The 27,531-nt window shown below is 44.1% G+C and overlaps 2 protein-coding genes across 22 annotated transcripts in view; one reads left to right on the forward strand and one right to left on the reverse strand.

The window, feature by feature from the left end:
* The window catches only part of SOD1 (superoxide dismutase 1), a 1,049,346-nt gene that overhangs the window by 534,500 nt on the left and 487,315 nt on the right, over nt 1-27,531 (reverse strand). The window contains exon 1 of one of the 11 annotated variants that reach the window (XM_050786100.1): nt 3,878-3,887. The exons of the other annotated variants lie outside the window; for them this stretch is intronic. The gene's annotated coding sequence lies outside the window, so the exon portion shown is untranslated. Of the gene's footprint in view, nt 1-3,877; nt 3,888-27,531 lie in introns of those variants that run through there. 11 annotated transcript variants of the gene reach the window in all.
* The window catches only part of TIAM1 (TIAM Rac1 associated GEF 1), a 1,375,699-nt gene that overhangs the window by 423,242 nt on the left and 924,926 nt on the right, over nt 1-27,531 (forward strand). For 9 of the 11 annotated variants that reach the window (XM_050786046.1, XM_050786047.1, XM_050786048.1 and 6 more), the window contains 6 exons: nt 912-1,020; nt 6,027-6,085; nt 6,659-6,761; nt 9,828-9,915; nt 11,934-12,106; nt 16,102-18,517. In XM_050786046.1, the coding sequence (XP_050642003.1) occupies nt 912-1,020; nt 6,027-6,085; nt 6,659-6,761; nt 9,828-9,915; nt 11,934-12,106; nt 16,102-16,571 (1,002 nt within the window). In that variant the 3' untranslated portion in view covers nt 16,572-18,517. Of the gene's footprint in view, nt 1-911; nt 1,021-6,026; nt 6,086-6,658; nt 6,762-9,827; nt 9,916-11,933; nt 13,162-16,101; nt 18,518-27,531 lie in introns of those variants that run through there. The other 2 variants (XR_007724593.1, XR_007724594.1) reach the window with 1 other exon arrangement.

Consider the following 27,531-nt stretch of genomic DNA (forward strand, 5'->3'; position numbering starts at 1 on the left):
CCAATAGAGGAATCTTCAAACTCTTCATTTGGCTTCTCTCTCCCTCATCTAAAGTGAAATAAAGTCATCTTTGAAATGGATTGGAAGAAGAAATAATTTGCTTACACTTCCAAAAAGTAGATACTCACTGGTGGAAATGTCTGCAGTTATCTGGGGGTGGATCTTTGTCGTAGACAACCATTAGCATCTCCTTGGGAAACTCTCTCTGTTTGAACACAAAACATCTCCAGTTTCGTAGATCAGTTTTAACAGACTAACTGCATGTGAATTTCAGAGCCCCAGTTTGTACCTATTTGCCATCTTATTCTGAAATTCTAGTAGACAAACATGGCGTAAAGGGGGGAAAAAAAAACGAGCCTTTTCTCTCCCCTGTATTCCGTGTGTTTCTTTGGGAATAGAGAGGATTTATTTTTCAATCAGGAGATTTCATACGAGTTAAAGGATTTTCTTGTTACAATTTCATTGTATTGTTCCTAGCTCAAACAAGGCTAGAACATAATGATACTATTATTTCCCATTGGAAAGGTATTGTATCTTCAGCCTGTTTTGATGGGATATTGTATCCTCAGCCTGTTTGGTGGTGGTGATTGAGACAGTCACAAATCGAAAGAATTTTTTAAAAATGTAATCTGTCATTTTGGTGCTATTTCTTTTCTCAAAAACATGAAATTGAGAAGTAAAAATTTTACATATTTATGGTGTACAGCGTGATGTTTTGATGTGTTACGTTGTGGAATGGCTAAATCAAGCAGTTTAACTTACGCATTATCTCGTATATTTAAGCAAATGTTTTTAGGAGCAGTATTTTCTTGAAGTAAAATTAATACCAGCATGCTGAATTTTCAGACGTCATGAAGATCTGAGTGTTAATAATACTGCCCGGTAAGCTTTGTCACATCTCTGGTTTTCAGGTTGCAGATCTGAGCATGGGGGACCTGCTTTTGCACACCACCGTGATCTGGCTGAACCCGCCGGCCTCGCTGGGCAAGTGGAAAAAGGAACCAGAGCTGGCAGCCTTTGGTGTGTATCAGAAAAGGGTTTTATGGAGGGGGAAAAGTCTAGCTTATTTTTCAAAACAAGAACATTTCTTTTTCAAGACCCAACTGATTAAAAATAAAGTTAATTGCAGTTACTTGAATGGGTCTTCCTGCCGTAGCCACCAACATCTCGCAAACACTAAATGAAACCTTCGAGTTAAATTACACTGTGTGGTCACTCAGCCACATGGGTGGGTGGAAGTGGCTGTGCCCAAGTCTGTCCCAGACATAAACACACAGGCAGGAAAAGAATTTTTTTTCTTTTTCTTTTTTTTTGGGGGGGGGGTGCTGCTGCTCTGAGTATCTTTTCAAAATAATGGGTTAATTATAAACCAAGGAAAAATAAAGTGAAAAATCAAGACAAAATGGCCTCTGTTTCTGAGGCCCCCAAATCCTAGATCTTTTATTTTCTTCCTGACTTTGTTACTGTTTGGTCTTAAAACCAGGATTTAGGATGCTGGTTCTCAGCTGAGCTGTTGTGGCAAACTCTGGAGTGCCTGGATCAGCTGTGAGGTGCATCTCAATCGCATTGCCACTCAATGCTAGTGACATTCGAGATGTTTGCGAATGATTTATTCTTTAATAAACCAGTTTAGATGGATGCAATTGCTGCAATTAGAGATCTCATGTGATTGTATTGTAATACGCTTTTTGAGAGAGAGAAAAAACATGGGTTAGCTTACTGGGAATTATGTATAATTTAGGAAACACGGCTTGTTGTTGCAATGGAAATGCTTATTGGCATATTGCTGTGTTGTTCATGAATATAAAACTATCAACACTCCATGCTTTTGTTTTAGGTTGTGTTTTGTCCTAGCCTCCTGCTAAAAGACTCATTGGAAGGAACATAATAAAATGGAAATATGGCTTATTCTCTTGCCTTATATTATTTGTGTGGGCTTGTGGGGAACGGAGGTTGCTTACTCCTTCTTAACTAAACTTTTTTTTTCCTCCATGATGTGAACAAAGTATCCCCAATCGGAATGTCCTAGTGATTTTAAAATCAAAGTATTTCATGCAAAGATTCATTGGACTTTCTATTTAGATCACTTAGCCTTCACTGAAAAGTTACTGATATTCCTAGAATTTGCAAAGAGCCCCTGTAGCTGTTGATGCCATTTCATTAAAAATAACAAAGGAGGCCAGGTGCGGTGGCTGACACCTGTAATCCCAGCACTTTGGGAGGCCAAGGCAGACGGATCACTTGAGGTCAGGAGTTCAAGACTAACCTGGCTAATATGGTAAAACCCCGTCCTTACTAAAAATCCAAAAATTAGCTGGATGTGGTGGCAGGCACCTGTAATCCCAGCTACTTGAGAGGCTGAGGCAGGAGAATCACTTGTACCCGGGAAGCAGAGGTTGTAGTGAGCTGAGATTGTGCCACTGGACTCCAGCAAGACTCTGTCTAAAACAAAACAAGACAAAACAAAATATATAAATGCAGAGAAAGCATGTGACTAAATAGGCCATTCAAAGGAATATTGGGGGTATTTTAACAAGTTGTTAGTTTTTGATGGGGTAGGTGTTTTGGGGGAGGGGGGCAGTAGTATTTGCTTTCTTTTCAACATCACCACTTGTGTTTCTTCTATAGTGATTTCTTCTTGGAGGAGTCTGGGATCTCCCTGATGCTGCTTAATGGGTCATTCATGGGATGGAGGATATTGATATAAATGACCCACACCATGATGTAGGACTAGAGGTCAACATTTAGATTCGTTATGGCTTTGCCCTCAATTTTACAGATTCACTGCAGTTAGAAATCAACAGATTTAGAATAAGAAAATAATTTAAGTAGGAGAAAATGGGTTGACAAACTCTTTTCTGTTTTTTTTTTTTTTTGGAGGGTGGGTGGTACGGAGTCTCGCTATGTCTCCAGGCTGGAGTGCAATGGTGTATTCTCAGGTCACTGCAACCTCTGCCTCCCGGGTTCAAGCAATTCGTCTGTCTCAGCCTCCCGAGTAGCTGGAACTATAGGTGTGCGCCATGGCGCCCAGCTAATTTTTGTATTTTTAGTAGAGACGGAGTTTCACCATACTGAAGCATGATCTCAATCTCTTGACCTTGTGATCTGCCTGCCTCGGCCTCCCAAAGTGTTGGGATTACAGACATGAGCCACCGTGCCTGGCCCTCTTTTCTTTTAAAGGCTACATGGTACATTTTAGGCTTTGGGCCAGGAGGCCACATGCTTTTCCACTGGAGCCAGAAGCAGCCGTAGATAACGTGTAAATGAATGAGATGGCTGGATCCGCGGTTGGATCAGCAGCTGCACCACACAGGTGGCAGCAGTCCTGGGTCTGGCCTGAGGGCCCTTGTTTGCCAGCCCATGGTGTAAGTGATTCAGGAAAATGCTGGTTTTGAGGTTGGGGATTTAGGTGCCACTTTCTGCACAGGCTCAGATAGTGGACTCTGCATTACTCTGTTCCCTGCCTCCTGGGCTGTTTATGAGAGGTCGGTGTGGGAGCTGCCTCCAGGAAGGCGGGCCCACAACACCTGTCCCAGGTGTAAATGGAGACTGCATACTCCAGCTTCAGAGCATCACACCGTCAGCAAACTCAGCAGGGGCCATAGTTCACAAGAGAAAAACTGAAGGCTCTGAGATACAAGACAGCTTTGTCATTACTCAGAATCCTCTCCAGAGTAAAAGGAAAGAGAAGGGGAAGGATTAAAACTGGGATTATGAACAAAGGCTGTAGTCATGATGAGCTTCTGTGGATTCCCAGTCATTAAAGAGACAAGTTTGATGGTTTGGGTGTGATTTCAAGTAGTAAGGCAGAACTAGCAGAGAGGCTGAGCAAGGAGTTGAAATAAGGAAGAGTTGCTGTGAAGGAAGGATCACGGTTCCCCTCAGTCGGCAGATTTGGGGTTAAAATGTGGTTGTCATCTTGTTTTGGTTTAAACCTCTAACCTCAGGAAATAGTGCAGCTTTCTGCTGAAACCAAAGTCGACTTGCTGCCAACGAAGCACCTTGATGTTTCACTCACAGGATGGCTCGTGTGTACCAAATGTTGGTGATCGTTGCCTTAAACAAAAAACAAACACAAATAGAAATAGGCTTCTGCCCTGAAGGGTATTTGACATTCACCTTTTTGGGCGCAGAGTGGAAGCTTTAGGCTGGCAAAGGTAGCGTGAGTTTTGGAGATCATCAAGGCCATGTCTGAAGGGATTGGGCAATGCTGTGGAGTCACTTGAGGAACACTATCTCCGAGGGTTCGGGGAAGTTTAAGGGACAGGCAGAGGTCCCGGTGCCAGGCTGACACTCACTCTCTGACCCTCCTGCTGTGATCCGCGATGGTTAAGATTAAGGGACATGGGGGCAGTCATACCATTGAGCTGTGGTTCCAGTGGCAGGGTGGCGCTTCTGAGATGAGAGGCATTGGGGTAGAGCCCTTTCATTTCTAAGAGGACCTAGCTGTCCCAGCCTCTGTGATTTCTGAAGGCTTCATAGTGGGAATGAAGGGCCTTCTCAGGTTGCTTGTGCTTAGCTACTATGAAGAGGCTGGTGTGGCCGCTTCAGGTCAGTGTGAACCTTTGGAGGGAATCTGCCAGTCTGTGCTCTGGGAGCCTGGAGGGGTCAGATGCTGTGAGGTGTGAAGGGCTATGGGCAGTCTAGACCTAGTGGCTGGAGTCAGTTTCTTTGCATCTCAGGGCTTATTTCCCTGCAGTGGAGATTAGCATGATCTTACACAAAGAGGAGACAAGACCGGCTTGCCCTACGTAGGATAGAAATTGAACCAGATACTTCCGGTTGGCCTCCAAAGGGCCTGTGAGCCTGGTGGCCCATCCCTGAGAATTCTCTGAGTGCTTGTTCCTTTTGTAATTCTGTGTCTGGTATACAAGGCTGTGCCTCCTTCAGCTGCTGTGTGACTGGGGTATTCCTTGGGGTCAGAGTATGAAGGGATAATGGAGACTATCTTAGTCCATTTGGGCTGCTATAACAAAATATCATAAACTGGCCAGCTTCCAAACAACAGATTTACTTCTCACAGTTGTGGAGGCTGGAAGTCCAAGATCCTGCTTTCTCATACTTCCTAGCTGTGGTTTCACATGGCGAAAGGGTCAAGGCATCTCTCTCAAATCTCTTTTATAAGGACACTAATCCCATTCATGAGGGCAGAGTCCTCACGGCCTGATCACTTCTCAAAGGCCCACCTCCTGAAACTACAAGGGTGATTAGTTTCAAGGTATGAATTTTGGGGAAACACAAACGTGGACCATAGCAGAGACCCTGACACAGAGAACGAAGGACAGGCAGGAGTCGGTCACCCTTCCAGTCCTTCTGGGTGCCAACTCTACTTCCCCTTCTAGGAAGAATCAGAATCACTGCATGTTAAATGTGCTTGGCATTGCTTAACGAATTCTCTGGAAGATTATGCATAACTCCGTTGTATCTCCCCACCCCCGAAAGAATATAAGAATGAAACTACTACATGTTTACCACTCCTAGAGAGCTTACTCTGATTCAGTCATTCTGGAGGAAGTACAGTTGAATTCTATTTCATAAACTCATTTTTGTTTCTTCAGGTGAAACGATGAGTTATATTTCCTAAATTATCGCTGTCTGTGTGCACTATTACCTTAATTTGCATAAGTATAAATCATCTTCAGCAATTGCATTGTTATTGTGAAAGACATTTATATTATTCCTCCATCGACTGAATTAGTACATTTTTGTTGAATATGTATCAGCTGAAGTTTTAACCTTGAAATGATAGCATACCTAACGTATTGTACCCAAAAGTGTTTTGAGGCATAGGTTGTTTCCATTTATGTAGGCTTTCTTTGTTTATTTTGAACCTGGAAAATTGCGTGTCTCAATAGGCTTTTGATTTTCACTAATGTGATGAATGAATGGGAGGTGTGTGGGAGTCAGTTAACTGGGATCTCGATGTCCTCTTCATAACTGTAGTGTTTATTACCACAAGTTAGTGATGTCAAGAGGAAAACGCTACACATGACATGCCATAACTGTCTTTATTTTATTTTTTCCAGTTTTCAAAACTGCTGTGGTCCTTGTGTATAAAGATGGTTCCAAACAGAAGAAGAAACTTGTAAGACTTCTTTTGTCACCCCATGGTTTGAAACTATTTCTCTATCTGCTCATCAGTTATGTCTGCATAATTCTACCATTTTGTCAGTATGAGCCTTTTTATGATCTTGTTTATTTCTTAAGCGTTGCTAAGGATGCTTGAGATCACCCATCCTGCCCTCTTTTCAGGCAGGCTTATGTTTAGAGCACAAAAATGAATTGGTCTCATTTTTGTGAATTGGAACCAATTGGACTCAATTGCTGATTGGGTCTGCCATGGCCCAGAACCTTCCTAACGCTACTTTTCCCCTTCTCTGTTGCCCCTGTTCTTGTTTTGGGATCCCTTTTCTCCTCTTCCCTGTGTGTGTCTCTCTTCACTGCATTTGCTTAGCAAACTTATTTGCCCACCCTCCCCTCAACGTATTTATCACGCAGCCTCTCACTCCCTGCTGGATGAACAGGAGCTCGTGGGGGTGAAGATCCTTTGGGCACGCCTGGAATTACTGCGTGAGAGTCTGTCGCTGGTTTAGCAAATGCAGGGAACTGGTCCGGGGCAGGTTAGATTCTTACGCAGCTGACTCCTTCTCCCCTGCAGGTGGGATCCCACAGGCTTTCCATTTATGAGGACTGGGACCCCTGCAGATTTCGACACATGATCCCCACGGAAGCGCTGCAGGTTCGAGCTCTGGCGAGTACAGGTAAACTCTCACCTGCGCTGGGTATTTCACACACTTATCTCTGGTGTGTGTAGGAATTACTTGTTTGAATCCACACTCTAGGTCTAACCCTTCTACTGTCTTTTTTTTTTTTCTATGCTTAACTCTCTTGTCTCTCAGTCTCTTTATGGCCTCTTATTTACCCAGCCATTGATTAAATATTGAATGAATGAATGAATGAATGAATGAACTAAGTGAATGAATGAACTGAGTGAATGGATGTGTAATGTCTTCAAAATTCCTGGAAGAGATTCTAGTTATTCCATTCTGTACATCAATACTATAGCGACTGCCATCTGAGTACAGTGAGCCTGTGCTTCTTGAAACAATCCTTGAGACTGTGAGCAGACAAAGCCCAGGTAAACTACTCCCTTGCCTTTCAACGGAGAGATCCAAATATACCGCCCAAAGCACTAAAAAGCATTGACTACACGTTTTTTCCCTAAAGTATTACAAATCTTTATCTTTGGTATTAGTGTGAAGGCTTTTGAATGTTGATTCTTTTTAAAATTTATTTTAATTGTTTTAGAGACAGGATCTCATTCCGTCGCCCAGACTGGAGAGCAGTGGTGCTGTCGTACCTCACTGTGGCCTCAAATTTCTAGGCTCAAGCTATCCTTTCCAAGTACCTGAGACTACAGGCGTGTGCCAACACACCCAGCTAGTTTTTGAAATATTTTGTAGAAGTGGAATTTTGCTATTTTGCCCAAGCTGGTCTTGAACTCCTGGGCTCAAGCAAGCCTCCCGCCTTGGCCTCCCAAAGTGCTGGGATTACTGACGTGAGCTGCCACGCCCAGTCTGAAATGTTGGTTCTTTTTCTATGATCCACATAGCCGTGAAGTGAGTTGTTGGGTAGCTGTGAGTATACTTGATAATATAATTAGACGATGCTTTAAACACATGAGTAGCAGGGTACTGACTAAGAAAAGTGATATTTTTGTGACTCAGAAGCTCCCCATCCTGGGCCTAATGTGAGGCCAAGTTCTCAAGAGGAGGGATGGGCTGTGTGGCTCTCCCAGGCACACCCTGGAAAGAGCATCTCTGGGGAGTCAAGTGGACACTCTAGCCACACCTGTTCCCTGTCCCACTTGGACAGCAGGTGCAGCTTTGGTAAGGAAAAGCCCTGGCGGTGGAGACCGGCAGGTGTGTGATCAAGTGAATTTCTATGTGATGCTTTTGGCGTCTAAAGTGAACATTAAGGTCTTACTATCCAATTTCTGTTGTGTAGCCTCTCCTTGTTCCCATTTGCCATAAGCGGTAAAACTGGATCTGATCCTCAGAAAACCAACTCACACTAGTCCAACATCATGAGGAGAACCTCTTGCCATATTGTGCCCACTTTGAGTTACTCTTCCAAATTAAAGGTGTTTCTCCCTTCACAGTTTTTCTGCCTTACAGGAGGAAGTCTCCAATGCACAAATCACGTAGGGCAAATATATTTGGAATGATTATTTGTTTTAGAAGATTTCTCTCTAATCTCCCGGCAGTGATTTGCTGGATGCCCTTTTACTTACGATGTGATTTGCAAAATTGATTTACACGTACATTTGCAGGCACCTGTAAGTCGTGAGTCTAGGGCAGCTACAAATAGCATTTTGAGGTTTGGGCACTTAAATACTAAAGTCTTACTTTAGAATCGTAGGTTATGAATTATCCAGTTCCTTTGTTTCCTCATGCCAGGTTTACAAATGGGAAAGTTTATTTTTGTAGCAGACTGACAGCTTCTAAGCCAGGAATTTCGCCTGCATTGAGGAGTAAACACATAAAGACTTCAAATTTTGAAGACAATGCCATCTTTGTAATACGACGCTCCATTCTCACTCTCTAGTTTTCATTCAAATCAAGTTTAAAACCATCAAGATAAAAGCTTATTTTACTTGAGTTATAAAGACTCATCAAGATGTTTTTCATTATGAAATCCACTCTAGTGGATTTGAGAATCAGAATGTGGAATTTTAGGTTTTTATCTTAGTTCGGAAAGTTTGTAAAATTTTTTGCAGATAGATTCTGGTTAGGGTTAAATCATGCAACCACAGTGAGGGTTTGTGACCAGGGTTCTGAGCCACTGGATAAAAATGAGACTTCACAGCGTATGGCCTGAATGTCTGCAGTGAATTGTTCCTTTCACAAACACTTTATTCGTGACTTAAAGTACTCTGCCATTATAGGCACTACAGAGCTTCCAAATTATTTTAAAATTGTTCCTTCCTTTCTTGGCATACCATTTCTGCTGTGTTCAAAGTAGACTCCAGGGGTAGGCGGGGGGGCGAGAAACCCCATTAGATCTCCAGGGCTTTAGGCCCAGCCACCTGGGGGAAGACTCCCTTAACAGACAGCAAGGGCTTACCTGTCATATCACTGGCCAGATGAAATCTGCATAGGAGGCTTTGGCTCCATTTAGTCCAACTGTTGCCAAAACAACTAATCATTTAATTGAAATGCACAGTTCAGTTAAACAGACTGCATGGCTGAAAGAGTGAGTTCAGGCCGGGCGTGGTGGCACACGCCTGTAATCCCAGCACTTTGGGAGGCCGAGGCGAGTGGATCATGAGGTCAGGAGTTCGAGACCAGCCTGACCAACGTGGTGAAACCCTGTCTCTACCAAAAATACAAAAATTATCCAGGCATGGTGGTGTACATCCAGCTACTCAGGAAGCTGAGGCAGGAGAATCGCTCGCTTGAACCCGGGAGGCAGAGGTTGCAGTGAGCTGAGATCATGCCACTGCGCTCCAGCCTGGATGACAGAGCAAGATGCCATCTCAAAAAAAAAAAAAAAAAAAAAGTGAGTTCAGTCAGTATGATTGACTGGCCTTTTAGACCGTCTAGAAGATTTTACCAACTGGAAATTTTCCAAGTGTTCTCTTCTTAGCATCCATTAAGCTTTCAGTCGCTTCATCTCTTTAGATCATGGAATAGTAGGAAAATATCTTTGATCTTGTACATTTCTGCATTATTAATTCTCTATCACAGCTGGAAAATGCTTTTGTAAACATGTAAATAAATCCATTAGAAACATACCCTGATTTCCTGTTGTTTTAATGTCTTTAGACGCAGACGCAAATGCCGTGTGTGAAATTGTCCACGTCAAATCCGAGTCTGAAGGGAGGCCGGAGAGGGTGTTCCACTTGTGCTGCAGGTGAGCCTGGGCCTGTGAGTCGAGGCCGTGATGACAGTTCTGCAGACTGGAATGGTTTGGTGTCTTATGTTGTATTCTGGTGTTTGGTACATTGCTTGTACTGTAACATCGCTGAGATGCAGTAAACGGAGAGTCAGCTGGGAGGAGGTGACAGCTTGTGAAGGTGTCATCGGGATTCCTGATCATTTGGAGCACATAGGGAGGTCGCCCTGTGTTGATCACCTGCACGTCTTGAGGGGAAGCTGGGCTCATGTGGGCTTCTACTTATTTCTTGTTGTTTTTCTTCTACCCTGCCACCCTCTTTCTTTCCTTCCTTCTCTCCTCTCCCTCCCCCATGAGAATTTGAGGTCTTCCCGCATATGCAACCATTTGTTTTTCTAAAAATATAAGATGGATGACCCCAACAGATGGCATTTAATATATTTGGCTTTAAATGTGCCCATATTGAATCATGCTTTAATTTAATCATAGACACTCAGTGATTTACTCAGTAAATTACCCAGTACCTCACACAGTGAGTACTAATATACTATGGATTATCTACAAAAGACAATAGAATTGATATTGTATGATTAGTAGCAATATTTTATAATGTTAGTATGGTAAGAAGGTACCTTTACCAAGCATGAACTTTGCTAAACACCTTACATTCATTATTTCGGTTAGTCAGACCAGGGTATTAGGTTGGTACAAAAAGAAACTGCAGTTTTTACCATTAAAAGTAATTAAAAGTGCCATTAATTTTAATGGAAAAAACTGCAATTATTTTTTGCACCAGCCTAGTACTATTCTTACTCCAATTTACAAATGGGGAAGCAAGGCTTAGAGATGGTACTTTGCCTAAGGCCTCAGAGAAAATGAATGCTGGTGCCGGGCATGGTGGCTCACACCTGTAATCCCAGCAAGGCAGGCGGATCACTTGAGGTCAGGAGTTTGAGGCCAGCCTGGCCAACATGGTGAAACCCTGTCTCCACTAAAAATACAAAAATTAGCCAGGTGTGGTGGCAGGTGCCTGTAATCACAGCTACTTGGGAGGCTGAGGCAGGAGAATCTCTTGAACCTGGGAGGTGGAAGTTGCAGTAAGCCAAGATCATACCACTCGCCTGGGTGCGAGACTCTGTCTCAAAAAAAGAAACAAAAAGAAAATGAATGGTGGGTTTAACCTCAAAACCCATGTTTTGTGTTGCTACATCAGATCTGTCTGTGTTGGGTGACAGAGGTCAACAAAGGTCAGATCCCCGGAAAGCTGTCAGGACTACAAGTGAAATGTTTGTATAACCCCATGGGGTTTGAGCACCACCTTTACTGTCTGTTTTGGCTCATCTGTTTGTGATTTTGTTGGTAAGGTCCGTGGAGTTTAGTAAGCCTACTTACACGGATGCTGTATGTATTGTTAATAAGGAATACCAGATGAAACTTACCTGGGTAAAAATATTGGGAATATAACAAGAAAAATATCTCTCACCTAGGAAGCACTTTCTTTTTTTTTTTAAACCATGGGAATTGGGACTTGGGAAGATTTGATAGTTCTTTACAGCCTTAATATATACATGTTGAAATGTGTCATGGGAATCGTTGATATTTACCAGGAGGGAGCTCAGCTCTAGAGGACATTAGGAATGTTGAGACATCAGCCTTTGGGTGCTCTGCAGAGCCGCAAGAATCTTGTGGTTCATTTGCCCTCAGAAACATTTTACAATGAAAAGCTCTGCCTTAAGTGCCAGGAGCAGAATTTGGCAGCTTCGTGGTACAAACTCCCACTGTCCATAGATCTGTTCGTTAATGGGCTGCTCTGCCCCACATCGGTGGCAAGAGATGGATCACAAAGCATGAAGGGAAAAGAGTTATGTGCTCTTTCTTCCTGGCTGTAAAATCACCACTCAGCATAGAAATTGGAGTCAAGGCCTCAGTCTTCAGCCTTTGGCCCTAAGGGTTATTTGTTTGGTTGCACCTGATAACCTTAGAAGTTCCCCATGTGTTAAGCCCTGGTTCTCTAACATCTGTAAATCTTTTCCTAGCTCCCCGGAGAGCCGAAAGGATTTCCTGAAGGCCGTGCATTCAATCCTGCGCGATAAGCACAGAAGACAGCTCCTCAAAACCGAGAGCCTTCCCTCATCCCAGCAATATGTCCCTTTTGGAGGGAAAAGATTGTGTGCACTGAAGGGGGCCAGGCCGGCCATGAGCAGGGCAGGTACTGTGGGAATTCAGACGTTCAAGATTCCCGTCACCCCCACTCCGCAGTAGAACTCCAGTGAGCTTGACCACCTTGTTGAGTGGGGGTGAGGTGTGGCCTGGTGGGGACTGATGTAGGAGGACGGTTCTTCCCTGGTGTGAGGTTCCTTGCCCTTGCCTCCTTCCTGGTGGCTCCTGGGGATCCGCCCTATATCTACATTCCTCTTGTCCTCCCTCAAGCCTTCCCTTTGCCTCCCTTCTCCTTTTGGCTGGTGAGCTCCTCTCTCATTTGCCAAGCCGGGATGCAGACACATCCTCTTTCTGGAGAGGCTGTCTCCGCCTGCTTGCAGAATGAGAGTCGCTGCTTTGCATGACGGCCAGCTTTGTCTAGCAGAAAGCCGTGTGTCACATTTCAGCAAGGTCACAGCCCTCTGTTCTGAGAACATGGTGGCTTCACGGTCTGGCAGCATAGCAATGCCTGCTCTGAGTAGTAAGGGTTCTAGGTTTGGTAGCCCACATGACACTTCCAGTTTTTATCCTGGCCTTGTGCCTGCAGCTTTATTTTTAGTCTCCATGTTAATTTGGGGAAGCCTCGAACTATTCTTGGAAACAAGAATCTAGAGTTTAAATGGCCCTAGCATAAATATTCTTGTAGGACTTAATCCATTACGGTGGAGCAGTGAAGAAGTAAAATAAATACTACCACCCGTTAATGGTAGCAAAATTTGTCTAGGGATAAAGCTGTTTTCATACTTAGGGACTTAATGACATCAAGATACTAACATTTTAATCAAAACTTTCTTAAGAGGCAGCCTAGAATTTTGCAGGGAGGATTTCATTAAAAGAGGCCCCCTTTGCACTTGCCAGAAAAGTGTCTGGCCTTTGTCCCCTTACCATTCTACCTGTCAGAGAGGCATGGACAGAAGTATGAATGCCTGAAGGTTTTCATAGACAAAACCCACCTGGCTTGACATGGGATATTACATTCTTTAAGAACCTTACATTTGGCCAGGCACGGTGGCTCAAGCCTGTAATCCCAGCACTTTGAGAGGCCGAGACGGGCGGGGTCACGAGGTCAGGAGATCAAGACCATCCTGGCTAACACAGTGAAACCCCGTCTCTACTAAAAATCCAAAAAACTAGCCAGGCGGGGTGGCGGGCGCCTGTAGTCCCAGCTACTCGGGAGGCTGAGGCAGGAGAATGGCATAAACCCGGGAGGCAGAGCTTGCAGTGAGCTTAGATCCGGCCACTGCACTCCAGCCTGGGCGACAGAGCGAGACTCCGTCTCCAAAAAAAAAAAAGAACCTTAAATTTAACTAATGTTTGGGGACTAGTTAGTGTAAACCTCTTCTCCAATCAGTTGATAAGTGTTTATTGAAAGCTTAGTGCAGTGAACACCCAGCACTTTGCTAAGTTTTCTGAGGTATCCTAAGAGTCTTGCATACCTCCATATGCACAATTTCTCATGGGGTCCCCATGGAAGAATAGTTTATTGGTCCTTTGTAACTCACTTTAGAGATTTTTATCTTGGATTTGTCTTATCTACCCCTCTTGTTTGCTAGGGAAATGTTTAAAACGGTTTGGAAATATGTGTCTCAACCTCAGGGAACTCACCTGTTTCAGTTGTTAATCAATGAACCTAAATTCAGGGCTGCATTTACTTTGAAACTAAGCATGGTTAGTCTGTCACTCAGTTTTCGGGCTGAGATACATTTGGAAAGAAAACAAAACCAGCCCACAATTTAACACCATCATCCATCATGATTACCAAGAGAAAGCCTTGATGTCATAGCCTTTGGATTTAGCTGATTGAGAGATTTTTCTGCCTGATGGCTCATTTTTGGCTGAAGAAAGTCTGTATCACTTTGCTTCGGAGGCATCTCACTATCCTCAGAATCTTCATGTTAGAGGAGTTTAAAATGGTGCCTGAGTAGAACAGCACAGCAATTCCCGGCAGTCTTAACAGTGAACACTGGAAATAGTCAAAGATTGCATCCCTGAAAGACTGGGAAGAACCCAGTAACGGTAGCCGGGTTCTTAAGCATACTAGGAACAGATACTCATGCTTCATTTTGCTTTGTCCTGAATACCCAGCTAGTTTATTTCTCCCTCTGTTCTGTTTGGCTAGGATAGTAAAGCCAAATACTCTGCTTCCGTATTAAGCCTAAAGTGCTATATACATCTGCCAATAACTGAATTAAGAGATTTTTTTCTTTGTTCTACTTTCTAAGAAAATTTTCAAACTTATAGAAGAGCTGAAAGAATTCCCACCTACCATGTATATTCTATATTTTTCTATCTTCTCATTATCACTCATCTATTAGAATCCATCTATCATTCGTCACCTCATCTTATTTTTGACACATTTCAAAGATGTAGACATTAACACACTTTACCCCTAGATACTTCAGCATGCAAATCATGAACAGATATTTCCAGTAGCTTTGAGCTGAGGTAGTTCTAATGTAGTGATTGGAGAGAGGGATGCTGTATTTTGCTGGTGCTGAGATAAAAGTGAACAAGAATTTTTGTCTCTTCTCAATAGAAGTCGGGGTTTTTTTGTTTGTTTGTTTCTTTTTTCTCCTCTTTTCTATTCCCTTTTTCCATTTTGCCTGGAAATGGCTTTTATTCCCATCCTCAACCAACAGTAGTGTCCATTTGTTCCACGGTTTGAGATGGTAGAACTCTCAGGAATAGTGATGGACACACAGGGGCCTGAGGCAGAGCCTGGCTGCAGTGGGAGCCAATTCAGCTCCTCGTTGACCTCTCTAACCTTGCGCCTGCTGCGTTTGAAGTCAAGGCTGCGTTTGGCAGCAACTGAGACACGAGGCATCTTCTAGTAGCACGGAAGCAATTAGATGGTTTCTGGGGCTTTGGTTTCAGGAAAGCAGCTCCCAGTTGACTTTGAGACTCTGCCCCTCCACTGGAAAGCCCGTGTTGCATTTCACCTTTTCGTGTCTAATGCAACAGCCGCTTCACTCTCGAGGGAGAAGCAGCGGCCTTCCCTGTGAACAGTCTCGCATAGGCGTGTAGTGGGATTGTTGGCTTGATTGGATGGAGTCTTTTGTTTGCTTGTTTTTAATTCTGGCTTCCTAGAGGGCAGTAGGTGAAAGAATGAAGTTTTCGTAACTGGTAGTCACTTTATACAGCACTTTGTTGATCAAACTGCTTGCGTATCATCGGTTTTTTATTTCTCATTCCACTGAGGCACTGATACGTTAATTGCTTTGTAGAAGAGTGAGCGATGCACAGACTGTAATTGGAGGAGACTAAGGCTCACGTTTGCTTAGCCTCCTACCAGACGTGGGACTTTGTCAGAAAGAAGACAGGGAAATAACTGAAGATTCCATGTCTTTGAGAGCCACTCTCTTTTCATAGGCTCTCTAAGAGGGATGTGGTGCCCTTGATCTAACTGCAGATCCCAAGAAATGTTACGTTCAAGTTCCCAGAAAACAAGTAACTTAGACCAGTGCTTCTGCCTCCTTGATGCATTTTCTACAAAGACAGCAAAACTAGAGAGGCACCCCCACCCTTACTAAAAACCTATTCCAGCTAAACAACCCTGGGACAGCGCTGGGGATCTTCATAGCACTGGACCATGGGACATGACCAGGATTGAGGACACTAACTCACTAACTCATCCCCAAATCAGTGGTCTGTCTACTTGAGAGCAGCTGTAGTCTGTTACCCATCTCTTAGGTGCACGGGTTAGAATAGTAGATTATTTCCCAGGGAGTTGAGTGCCCCTTTGCCCATAACCTACAACCTCTGCTGTGTGCCCCGGTTCCCCCTTGCCCTTCCATCAGTTGCTAGAACATCTAAGTCCAGATACCTCGACAAGGTAAATGCTCCGAGACAGACTGGTGATATCTAGACTGTAAGCCCCAAAAGACATCAAGGCATTCAGTGCATACCATTTCGGTGTTTATTTTCTCCTGTCCTTTGCTTTCTGGATTTTCATCTCACGTAAAGCATGTGGGGGTTTTATTTTTATATTTTTGTGTGTGTGTGCAGTGTCTGCCCCAAGCAAGTCTCTTGGGAGGAGGAGGCGGCGGCTGGCTCGAAACAGGTTTACCATTGATTCTGATGCCGTCTCCGCAAGCAGCCCGGAGAAAGAGTCCCAGCAGCCCCCCGGTGGTGGGGACACTGACCGATGGGTAGAGGAGCAGTTTGATCTTGCTCAGTATGAGGAGCAAGATGACATCAAGGAGACAGACATCCTCAGTGACGATGATGAGTTCTGTGAGTCCGTGAAGGGCGCCTCAGTGGACAGAGACCTGCAGGAGCGGCTTCAGGCTGCCTCCATCAGTCAGCGGGAAAGAGGCCGGAAAACCCTGGATAGTCACGCGTCCCGCATGGCGCAGCTCAAGAAGCAAGCTGCCCTGTCGGGGATCAATGGAGGCCTGGAGAGCGCAAGCGAGGAAGTCATTTGGGTTAGGCGCGAAGACTTTGCCCCCTCCAGGAAACTGAACACTGAGATCTGACTGTGTCACCTGCCCCGTAGAGAATGTGTGTAGATACTTCCTGCCCTAACTCTGCCCACCCTCCTGTACCGTCGACAAGAATGTCCCTTAGGTCGCGCTCTTGCACACACGGTTTTGGCAGCTGACTTGGTTCTGAAGCCATGTAGCCACCCAACTTTGTCATTTTCAACAACATCAGAAATAATTCCTCAGAATCCCAAATAAGCTTGAGTCCTATCTTCTGTATATTACTAAGGGCTTTTATTTATTCTCAGTTAATCAGGGCCTGAACAATTAAAAGAAAAAAGATTCTATAGCACTGGAAAGCAGATCACCCCCAGGAGTTAACAGATGTACAGCAGATTAATTTAAGGGATAGTAGCGCACACACGATCCTTCTATCTGAAATCAGTCCCTAGTTGGGAAACCTCTTTCAAACACAAAATGAAATGAAATGTGTACAGCTTGCAGTGTTCTGACTGTACCCTTCCCTCTTCCATGTCTCAGAATCTCTGTGTATTTTAAGAATGTGTGAGGAGAGGGTGGCAATTCATGTTTCAATGAGCCTTTTTTTTCCCTTCCTGTTTTGGTCTATAGCTGGTCTTACTCTGTGTCCATGTTCGGAAGCTCTAGTTTTGCATAGAATTATAGAGATGCCAAACTCTTTGAAAAGAGATCCAAATTTATCGCTTGAGAGAAAGAAGAAACACTATTTTTTGTATTTTACCTGAGATGCAGGGGCACAAATAGATGAGGATTTTACAGTGTTAGTGTAACCCTGAGCCTAAAAAATGAGGATATAACCTTTTACAGAGAGAGTGAGGTGTGGTGGTTTTATATTTATACATGAAAGGCCAACAAGCTCATGCTAAGGATATACTTTTCTTCCAAGAAGCGGATTTTTTTTTTTTCTTTTTAATGTTTGAATCTGTATTTGAGCTGGGAGTTTGGTTGGATTAAACATGACACCCAGGTGGGCGGGGGTGTGTGTCTGTTGCACATGGCAGGGAGGGGAGCCTCCTTCTCATGGGGTTGCCATGGTGATCATTGGTTTTTCCATTAAAATTGCATCTTCATCCATAGATTCCCCTTCCCTGACAGTTCATAACCAAACCTTTAAACAGAACAGCCTCTTTAAAAACTTCTCTTGTGTTGAACACTTTCTTCATGCCAACGAAACAGGGTAAACACGCTCAACACATTAGTGGTCTAAACAGATATCCAAATACTAAGAAGAAAAACAAGTTATAGCACTTTCAATTTTTTTTTTTTTTTTAAAAAGGTTTATAGCTTTTTCTTTTCCCATGTCACAATGTCCACTTCCTAAGAAGGGTTTAAAATACTATGAAAACTTTCTTTTTGGGGAAAATATCTATTTGGTGTTTGACACATCAGTAGGTACTTTAGACCTGAATTTTATAGTAGCTTTAGGAGTTATATTTTATAAAAATCAGTTATGACTTTATATTTCCAGACAATAGAGAGTTCAGTACATCATGCTCTTGTGCCTCTGCCTGCTTTTCCTGCGTTCCCACCCTGTATCCCCGTCCCCCCGCCTTTCGGGTTTCCAGGGCTTCGAGCTTGATCTTTTGAAAGTTTTATTCTATTAAATTTTTGCTATATCTTCTGGTTTTCTTAAAAAGCTTTAGAATGGTTTCTATACCCTTTGTACCACTGCATTTTTCCATATCATCTCCGGTTCGATCGCGTCCAGATGGAAAACGGAAGCAGAGGCTTCTAATCATCGCATTTACTGGTTCCAGTGCAACACATCCATCTGAAAACACTCGGAAGTCTGGTGCTTGGAGAGGGTGCCATTGTCTCTTGTACATAAGGTCATGACGTGTCTATGTCAAAAGTTCTTATATATTTCTTTTATAAGCTGAAAGAAGGTCTATTTTTATGTTTTTAGGTCTATGAATGGAACGTTGTCAATGCTTGTCAAACAATAAAAATACTGAAAAGTGTCTGGGCGGTTCTATGCCTTTTTGGATGGGAGGATGAGTATGAATTGTTGGCGGGAGAGAGGCCGTGGGAGAAGATTCCTGGGAATGCCGTTCGTTGAAGTAACTCATGATCATCAGGAGAACACTGTTGTGGTAGTGCTTGAAGCTTTAACAGGAAAACAGGTGCATTACAGTTGCTTGGCATCTTGACCTAACGTTACCCTACTGGGCACTGTTTCTTTTCCAGTCTCCTGCCTATCCCACTGGGAGCAGGCTGGGGGATTCCCATGAAAATAGTGGGGTGAAGTGCAGAGCTCCGACCGGCCTGACTGAGCTCTTGAATCACTCCACATTTTATCACTGGGGATCCGCTGCCTGAGCCTTTCACAGAATCACAAAACAAGGTACATAGTGTCTTGGGCTGCCTTTCTCTTCCCGTCAGAGTCCCCAGATCTGACCCTCCTGAGTCCCTTACAAACCTTACCCATCAACGTTACCCCATCCGTCCCTGCCCTCGGTGAAAACATTGTGTACTGTCTCTAGAGGAGCCTCTCCCTGGCGCATGGCGAGCCCTGTGGTGTAGCTACTTGCTCCTTGCAGTGGGGGTCCTGACACCAGCAGCAGCATCATGTCGCTGGGAGCTTGTTGGAAGTGCAAAAAACTGGGAGGCAGGAGGAGCACTTGAGGCTAGAAGTTCAAGACCAGCCTGGGCAACAAAGTGAGACCCCATCTCTATGAAAAATAAAATACTTCGCTAGTCGTCGTGGTTCATACCTTTAGTCCCAGCTACTCAGGAGGCTGAGGTGGGAGGATTGCTTGAGCTCAGGAATTTGAGGCTTGCAGTGAACTGTGATCACACTATTGCACTCCAGCCTGGGTAGCAGAGAGAGACCCTGTCTCAGAAAAGAAAAATGCAGAAACTTGGGCCCCACCCAGAGGCCCTAAACCAGAACTTCCATCTTAACGGGATCCTCTGATGACTCACCCATGTTCATGTTTGAGTCACATTCATTTGGTGGCCTCCAAACATTTTGATGTTGAGCAGTGATTTGGAGCACATTCCTCTTTCTTGTAAATATATTCAGGCATTACAGCAACAATATGTACATCTGTAAGACACAAGATTTCTTTCTGTAGCCAATGCATCCGTCTTGGGGGATGACTGAAGCCAGCTTTAACACCTGCTCCATGAAGTTCTTCCAGCAGTTAGAACTCTGGTGTAAATGAGATTTAGCAGTTTGGGCTGCTTTCCTCACCAATAGCTGAGCCTATGTGTTTGGAGGAAATGAGTGCTCAAAGTCGACTATAGAGGAATAATCATACCTCTTTCCCCACTAGTTTTGTTTATTTTCAGGCTCATCTCCCACCAGGCTGGCAGAAAGCATCCTCAGTTTTCCTCTCCCTTTTTGTTTGTGAGGTTTTGGGGGCGGGGAGCTCCCTTCTGCAACGATAACTGTAGCAGTGACCAGCGTGCTCATCCATCCACGGGCTCCTTCACGCGTGATGGTGGGCTCTCTAGTGTATCCTTCTGCTCACCCAGGACACGTCTGCAGCCTGGTCCCCGGCATTCTGTCTCCTCTCTGGGATGTTGCCAGGATGCTTTGCCCAAGTTCTGGTCCGTCCCCTTCCACAGCTCTCCCGCCTGTATCCCCAGCCAGGGGCTAGTACTGTTTTTGTTTGTTTATTTGTTTGTTTGAGAGGGAGTCTTGCACTGTCGCCCAGGGTGAAGTGCAGTGGCATGATCTCGGCTCACTGCAACCTCCGCCTCCCAGATTCAAGGGATTCTCCTGCCTCAGCCTCTTGAGTAGCTAGGATAACAGGCGCCCACCACCATGCCCAGCTAATTTTGTTTTGTATTTTTAGTAGAGACGGGGTTTCACTGTTGGTCAGGCTGGTCTCGAACGCCTGACCTTGTGATCCACCCACCTCGGCCTCCCAGAGTGCTGGGATTACAGGCACGAGCCATCGTGCCCTGCTGGCTATTGCCTTTTCTGTGTGTGGGTGGTTATGGGGATGAGGACAGAGAAGCTGGGTTGCAGCGGGGAGCCCTTGTGTTTTTTTGCAAGCTTGTTGATACCCAAGTTTTACAGGCAATTCTGCTTTTTGGCGCAAACCTATTCCAGGATAGGGAACCTCTGTGACAGTTGCCTTAGAAGGGAGGTGCTGAGCAGGTTGTGGGGAAGTTGTGCAAATACAAGGAGAGAAAGAAATAGTCAAAATATTCAGCCACTTACATAGAGAATGTGTGAGATCAAAATCGCAGTGTCAACGGCCGGGTGTAGTGGCTCGTGCCTGTAATCCCAGCACTTTGGGGGGCCGAGGCGGGTGGATCACTTGAGGTCAGGAGTTCGAGGTCAGCCTGGCCAACGTGGTGAAATCCCATCTTGACTAAAAATACAAAAGTTAGTCGGGCGTGGTGGCACACATCTGTAATTCCGGCAACTTGGGAGGCTGAAGCAGGAGAATCGCTTGAACCCGGGGGGTGGGACTGCGGTGAGCTGAGACTGCCGCACTGCACTCCAGTGTCCTATCACTCCTCAGCTCCAGCAGATAGGACAGTGGTAATGGCTCCAGGAACACTCCAGCCTGGGTGACAGAGTGAGACTCCATCTGAAAAAAAAAAAAAAAATGCAGTGTCACAATCCCCCAGGCTTCTCTAAAGGAAGTCGTTGGAAGAAGGAAAAAGGAATACTCAGAACAGAAACCATGAATGTGTAAAGCTTCTGTAAACACATGGAGTATGGATACTGTTGGCAAGATACTGCCTTCTGCTGAACAGTGTAGGGGTAGAAACCCTCCCAGGTCGTGTTCCTGGGATCGCCTTATTTCCATTCTTCTGCCTGTCATATGCCTCCCCACCCACACCGTATACCAACAGAATGCATTCTGTAGAAACCCTCATTCATCAACAATGGAGTTTATTCTGGTCTATTCTTTCTACATCATGAAGCAACCTTTAGCCTATACATTCTACTGTTTTAGTAAGTCAGTTTCTACTGTCACTGAGTCCACCACCTCGACCATGTTCCTGAGTGAGATGTGACTCATGCACATCTTCATGTCACTGCTGTCAAACTGGGCTGATGGCTTCTAACTTGTGTGCAGTGGATCCTCTGCTGTTGTCTAGTCACTTGGGATCTCCCTCTCTCTCTCTCTCTCTGTCTCTCTTTCTTCTCACTCTGTCGCCCAGGTTGGAGTGCAGTGCTGCGATCTCGGCTCACTGCAACCTCCGCCTCCCAGGTTCAAGCAGTTCTACCTGCCTCAGCCTCCCAAGTAGCTAGGATCACATGCCCGGCTAATTTTTGTATATTTTGATAGAGACAGGGTTTCACCATGTTGGCCAGGCTGGTCTCGAACCCTTGACCTCAGGTGATCCACCCACCTTGGCCTCCCAAAGTGCTGTGATTACAGGCGGTCCCTTGGGATTAAAAATGACAAGGGATTGGCTGGGTGCAGTGGCTCATGCGTGTAATCCTAGTACTTTGGGAGGCTGAGGCAGGTGGATCACAAGGTCAGGAGTTCAAGACCAGCTTGGCCAAGATGGTGGAACCCTGTCTCTACTAAAAATACAAAAATTAGCCGGGCATGATGGCACTTGCCTATAATCCCAACTACTCAGGAGGCTGAGGCAGAGAATTGCTTGAACCTGGAGGCGGAGGTTGCAGTGAGCCGAGATCGTGCCACTGCACTTCAGCCTGGGCGACAGAGTGAGACTCCGTCTCAAGAAAAAGAAAAAAGACAAGGGATTTAGACTATATGTGCACGCCTTGCACTTTCTGTACAGTCAACTACCCTCAAGTCAGGGAGGTGTGACACTTTTTTAAAAAACGCAAATCCAGGGTCCCTAATATTTTTTTAAAAATTCAGGAATCACATAATGCTTCAGAATTTCTTTTTCCTTGTTCTTCAACATACTTCATACCCAGGTCAAGCCAAAGTTAGATTTTTGTAGCCCATGAGGCCCTGGTGGGATTGCTTTCACCTTTCTGGGCACCAGCTTCATCCTTTTTGACTTCAATACTTAGTTTCTTTTCTTGAACACCACCCAGGGCTTCCTGGGCTGCTCCCAAGAATGATTTGGTTACAGGATGTCCTGTCTTCTGTTCTACTCAGCTCTGTGCTTGTGTGTTCTGCCTGGTGACGTTACCTTGTATTTTAAACATTAATGGTTGGTTAATTATAGGCCCCTCACTTTCAATCAAGACGGTAACATTTGATTGTCCTTGATGGGTTTGTTGAATACAGGCATGGGTTGTGCACGCATACACACACTTAAAAATGAGTTTATATTTTGTTAACATACTGTTTTGTTAACCTGATTTTTACTCTTAATGATACAAGTTGTAGACATTTTCATGACATTCTATAAAGGTCTGCGTCACTGTAAGACATAGTCACATCCATCATAATGGTCATTGTTCACCGTAATTTACATAAGCAATTCCCACTTTACATAACCCATAACCAATGGGCATTAAGGATTCCAGGGGTTTTGTTATTAAGAAAACACGATGAACACCTGTACTGGATGTTTCTGTGCATTGGTCCAGTTGCTTCCTGAGGGAATACTGAAGAGGTAGCTTTGCATACATTTATATACATTTTAAATCCTGATGGCCATTTCTGAATTCCAGGATGCTGTATTCCTGTTTGTCTTCTGGTGAGATGTCAAGATCTACTTCCTGTCTAATGTCTCCACTTTGTCACAGAAATGGCTTTTCCACCTGAGTTTGCATTTCGATTATTTTGGCCGGTTATGCTTGGTGGGCTGGGCCTTCTCCCACTCCTGTCCTCCTTTCTCTGTTCCACACTCAGTTTTTTGTTTTGTTTTGTTTTGAGATGGAGTCTCGCTCTGTAACCAGGCTGGAGTGCAATGACGCGATCTCGGCTCACTGCAACCTCTGCCACCTGGGTTCAAGCAATTCCCCTGCCTCAGCCTCCTGAGTAGCTGTGACTACAGGTGTGTGCCACCAGTCCCAGCTAATTTTTTTGTATTTTAGTAGAGATGGGTTTTCACCATGTGGGCCAGGATGGTCTCGATCTCCTGACCTCATGATCCACCCACCTCGGCCTCCCAAAGTGCTGGGATTACAGGCACACTCAGTTTTACTGTCAGTCTTCAGGGTATTGGGGGTTTCTGGTGATAGGAATAGCATCCATGCACTCCCCTTCAAAGTTTCAGAGATTTTAAATATTCCCCCACCTCATACATGCTGTGTGATGTCATGCCTCCAGATTTAAATGAAGGTTGAGTTTTTTACGTATTGATAAAATCAGTTTTATGTGACAGACATGGCCATTTTGAGGAATAAGCATTTATTGCCTCTTTTTTTTTTTTTTTTTTAGGTTTGAATAGACTTAATAGTTGGACCAGCGATGTCACAGGACTAGATTGTGGCTTAAGCGACCGTAATGTTATAATTCACTCCTAAACTCCAGCAGATGGGAAAGTGGTAATGGCCCCAGGAACAGTGCTGTTTAATTTGGGGAATGGATAGAAAGTCGAGGTAGGGATGGAGCGTCATTCACTTGAAACAAATCTTGATACCTTTTGCTAAAAGCCCTTGCATAAAAGATGCGTTTTTGTGGAAAATCAGGGAAACAGACAATGACTGGCAGGTCTCCTATTAAACTTTCAAGTCTCAGGGAGTTTCTCGCCACCAGCTGGAGTAAGGTGCATCGGACCAGAAAGAGCAATGATCCTTGAACCAAAATGTGACTTTCCCAGGGTTCCAGGATGCAAATAGTTTAAGGAGAATCCATATCTAGATACTCAGTGTCAAGTGCCCTTTCCTAAAACTGATCTGCCTGGGAATGTGCTTGTGATAAAGTGCACGCTGTCTTCCCTCCCTCCTTTTTCACAGTCATCTTGCTCCCATTTTATTAAAAAAAAAAAAGAGAGAGAGAGAGAGACTCCTCTCAGCTGTCCTGTCCTGGATTGTACTTAGGGGGAAGAACCTCTGGGATACCAAACAAACGGTCACAGAGAAATGGCGTGTTCAGAAAGTAAATGACACCACCGACCAGGGAGCTAATCCTTCGGTGAGTCAGGTGGTTTCTAATTATTTGCTCCTAATCAGTTTGAAGAAGGACCTAATCAAGTCGTCAGGTGATAAATCATTAATTATGGATGATATCTCTGATTTGGTGCAGATAATTCAAGAGGTCAGAGAATTGAGTGACACATAAAACTGCCGTAATTAAACTCCTTTCACTCCCAGTAGTCTTCAAACAAGGCTTTTCTGTGCTTGCAGCTACAAAAATGAAAAATAGAAATAGAATTGATGCACAACTTTGCCCAGCTAAAAATAAGAGCCACTGAATGGATACATGAACTAATTGAAAAATAAAAATATCCATTTCATTAAGAGATTATTTCCAGTGAAGTTTTACTCTTTATATTTGATATTTTTATGTCTCTCTCTCTCTCTCTCTCTCTATATATATATATATATATACACACACACACACACACACACATAAACTCTCTCTCTCTCTATATATATATATGTGTATATATATAAACTCCAGCAGATGGGAAAGTGGTAATGGCTCCAGGAACAGAGTTGTTTAGTTTGGGGAATGGGTAGAAAGTCAAGGCAGGGATGGAGTGTCATTCACTTGAAATAAACCTTGATACATTTTACTAAAATATATATATATACACACACACACATTTTTGGCGGGGGGTGGGAGGACAGGGCCTCACTCTGTCACACAGGCTGGAGTGCAGGAGTGCAATTATAGCTCATTGCAGCCTCAAACTGGACTCAGATGGTCCTCACACCTCAGCCTCCAGAACAGCTGGGACTACAGGCACATACCATGACCCTGGGGCTAATTTTTACATTTTTTGTAAAAATTACAAAATTTTTATAGAGACACGATCTCCATATGTCACCCAAGCTGGTCTGGAACTCCTAGCTTCAAGCAGTTTTCCCCTCTTAGCCTCCCAAAGTGCTGGGATCACAGGCATGAGCCACTGTGCCTAGCTGATATATTTTTATATTGGTCAATCATGTACCAATAATACTTACTTTATGGTAACACAATCCATAAGTGATTTTTTAAAAAAATAGTTGGAGCTTTATGGCATAGGAAATGCCAAAACTTTTAACATAGACATTTATCCAGATACCTTTATTTTAAAGAAGTATCATAGGGTAATAGGATATAATAGGATATTAGAAAAATGGGGCTAAAAGAAAAAAGGAATGATGTGAAATTTTTGAGTTTTCAAATGTATCCTTTGAATGGATGATGGGCATCAAATTGATTTGGGATTTTGGATACACTGGATACATTGAAACTGACATAATAGTTTTATTTGAAAATCTCAAATTTTATAATATGTAAGTGTATCAGTTGCTAGGTAACAAAAGCACCCTAAGGCTTAGTGGCTTAATACAACAAGCATTTATAATGTTCATGAATCTGGGGGTTAGCTGGGTAGTTCTGGACTTGGCTGAGCTGCTGGATCTCTGTGGTCAGCTGGTGGTTCAGCTCAGCCCGCGCCACGTGTTCTCACACCCTGTGGTCTCACATATGTGTCAGTTGGAGGGCTGCTTGGTCTAGGAACCTCAGCCAGGACAGCTCGTCTCTGCTTCACATGGTGTCTCTTCCACTAGTAGACTAGCAGAGGCTTCCTTACGTGGTGACCGCAGGTTCCAAAGAGTAGCAGGAGCAAGTCCCAGAACACAAGTGATTTTCAGGCTTCCTCCTGACTCCCCTTTTCATAACCCTTGGCAAAAGCAAGCCATGTGTCCAGTTGGGAAGGAACGCTCCAGGGTCATGGATCCAGGGAAGTGTGACTCCTTAGGGATCATCACTGCAGTAATCTACCATAGCATCCTTTGAAACTACTTGAATTGATGATAAAAACATTTATTATGACATTTAGCTGTCAGAGGGAATATATTTTTTAAATTATCTTAGGGAGTTTCTGAGGAGAAATTGGAAATTATTGCTGAGAAGTTGGAGTTATTGTCGAGAGCAGTCCAGGCTCTCACTCTTCCCCTCTCTGTTGAGAACAGGGCATCTGAATGGAGAGGAAGTGCATGGGCTTTGGGGTGGACCCCTGTGTGCTTGAACCTTGGCATTTCTGTTGACCAGCTGTGTGAACCTGGGCAAAACACCAATCCTTCTGCGTCTCTTTCTGCACCTCTACCATGGGGATGATACTACCTACTTTATCACGTGACCAATTAGTGGCCACCACCTGCTGTGTCTCCCTCTCCCTCCCGCAGCCCACATCGAGGAAGTAGCAGGGCCTCAATGTTCTCAGTGTTCTGAGATGATGAGATGGTGCCAAGTTCGCTTTGGAAGCTTCTAGCTCTGGTTTTGACTAATCAAGTGAAAATTGGCATTTGTAGAGAAGATGCTGGAAAATGCCTTTATTCTCATTAGGGTTTTCTATTCATTTGTAAACTTATGCACCACCCTGTTAAATATATAAAAGTCAATTTAGACTTAAAAGTGATCTAAGTGATTAGAATAAAAATAAACATTTTTGTATTGAATTTTTTAAAAATGGAAAAGCTACCTCAAAAGTGTGTTCAATTTTTGTACTTTTTTTTTTTTTTTTTTTTTTTTTTTTTTTTTTTTGAGATGGAGTCTCACTGTGTTGCCCAGGCTAGAGTGCAGTGGCACGATCTCGGCTCACCACAACCTCTACCTCCTGGGTTCAAGCGATTCTCCTGCCTCAGCCTCCCAAGTAGCTGGGACTACAGGTGGTGCCACCATGCCTGGCTAATTTTTGTATTTTTAGTAGAGATGGGGTTTCACTATGTTGGCCAGGATGGTCTTGAACTCCTGACCTCATGATCCGCCCACCTCGGCCTCCCAAAGTGCTAGGATTACAGGCATGAACCACTGCGCCCGGCCTGATTTTTAAAGCAAATACGGAAGCTGTAATCAGACTAGCAATTTGTGGGTAAGCCCTGTGTTACTGCTGTATTACTCAATAATTCACATTCAGATAGCTGAGTCTAAAGTACCCCAGTTTGGGAATTACATTCTATATCTTAGCTAAGATA

Source organism: Macaca thibetana, chromosome 3, assembly GCF_024542745.1.
Source record: "Macaca thibetana thibetana isolate TM-01 chromosome 3, ASM2454274v1, whole genome shotgun sequence".
Classification (NCBI taxonomy): Eukaryota; Metazoa; Chordata; class Mammalia; order Primates; family Cercopithecidae; genus Macaca; species Macaca thibetana.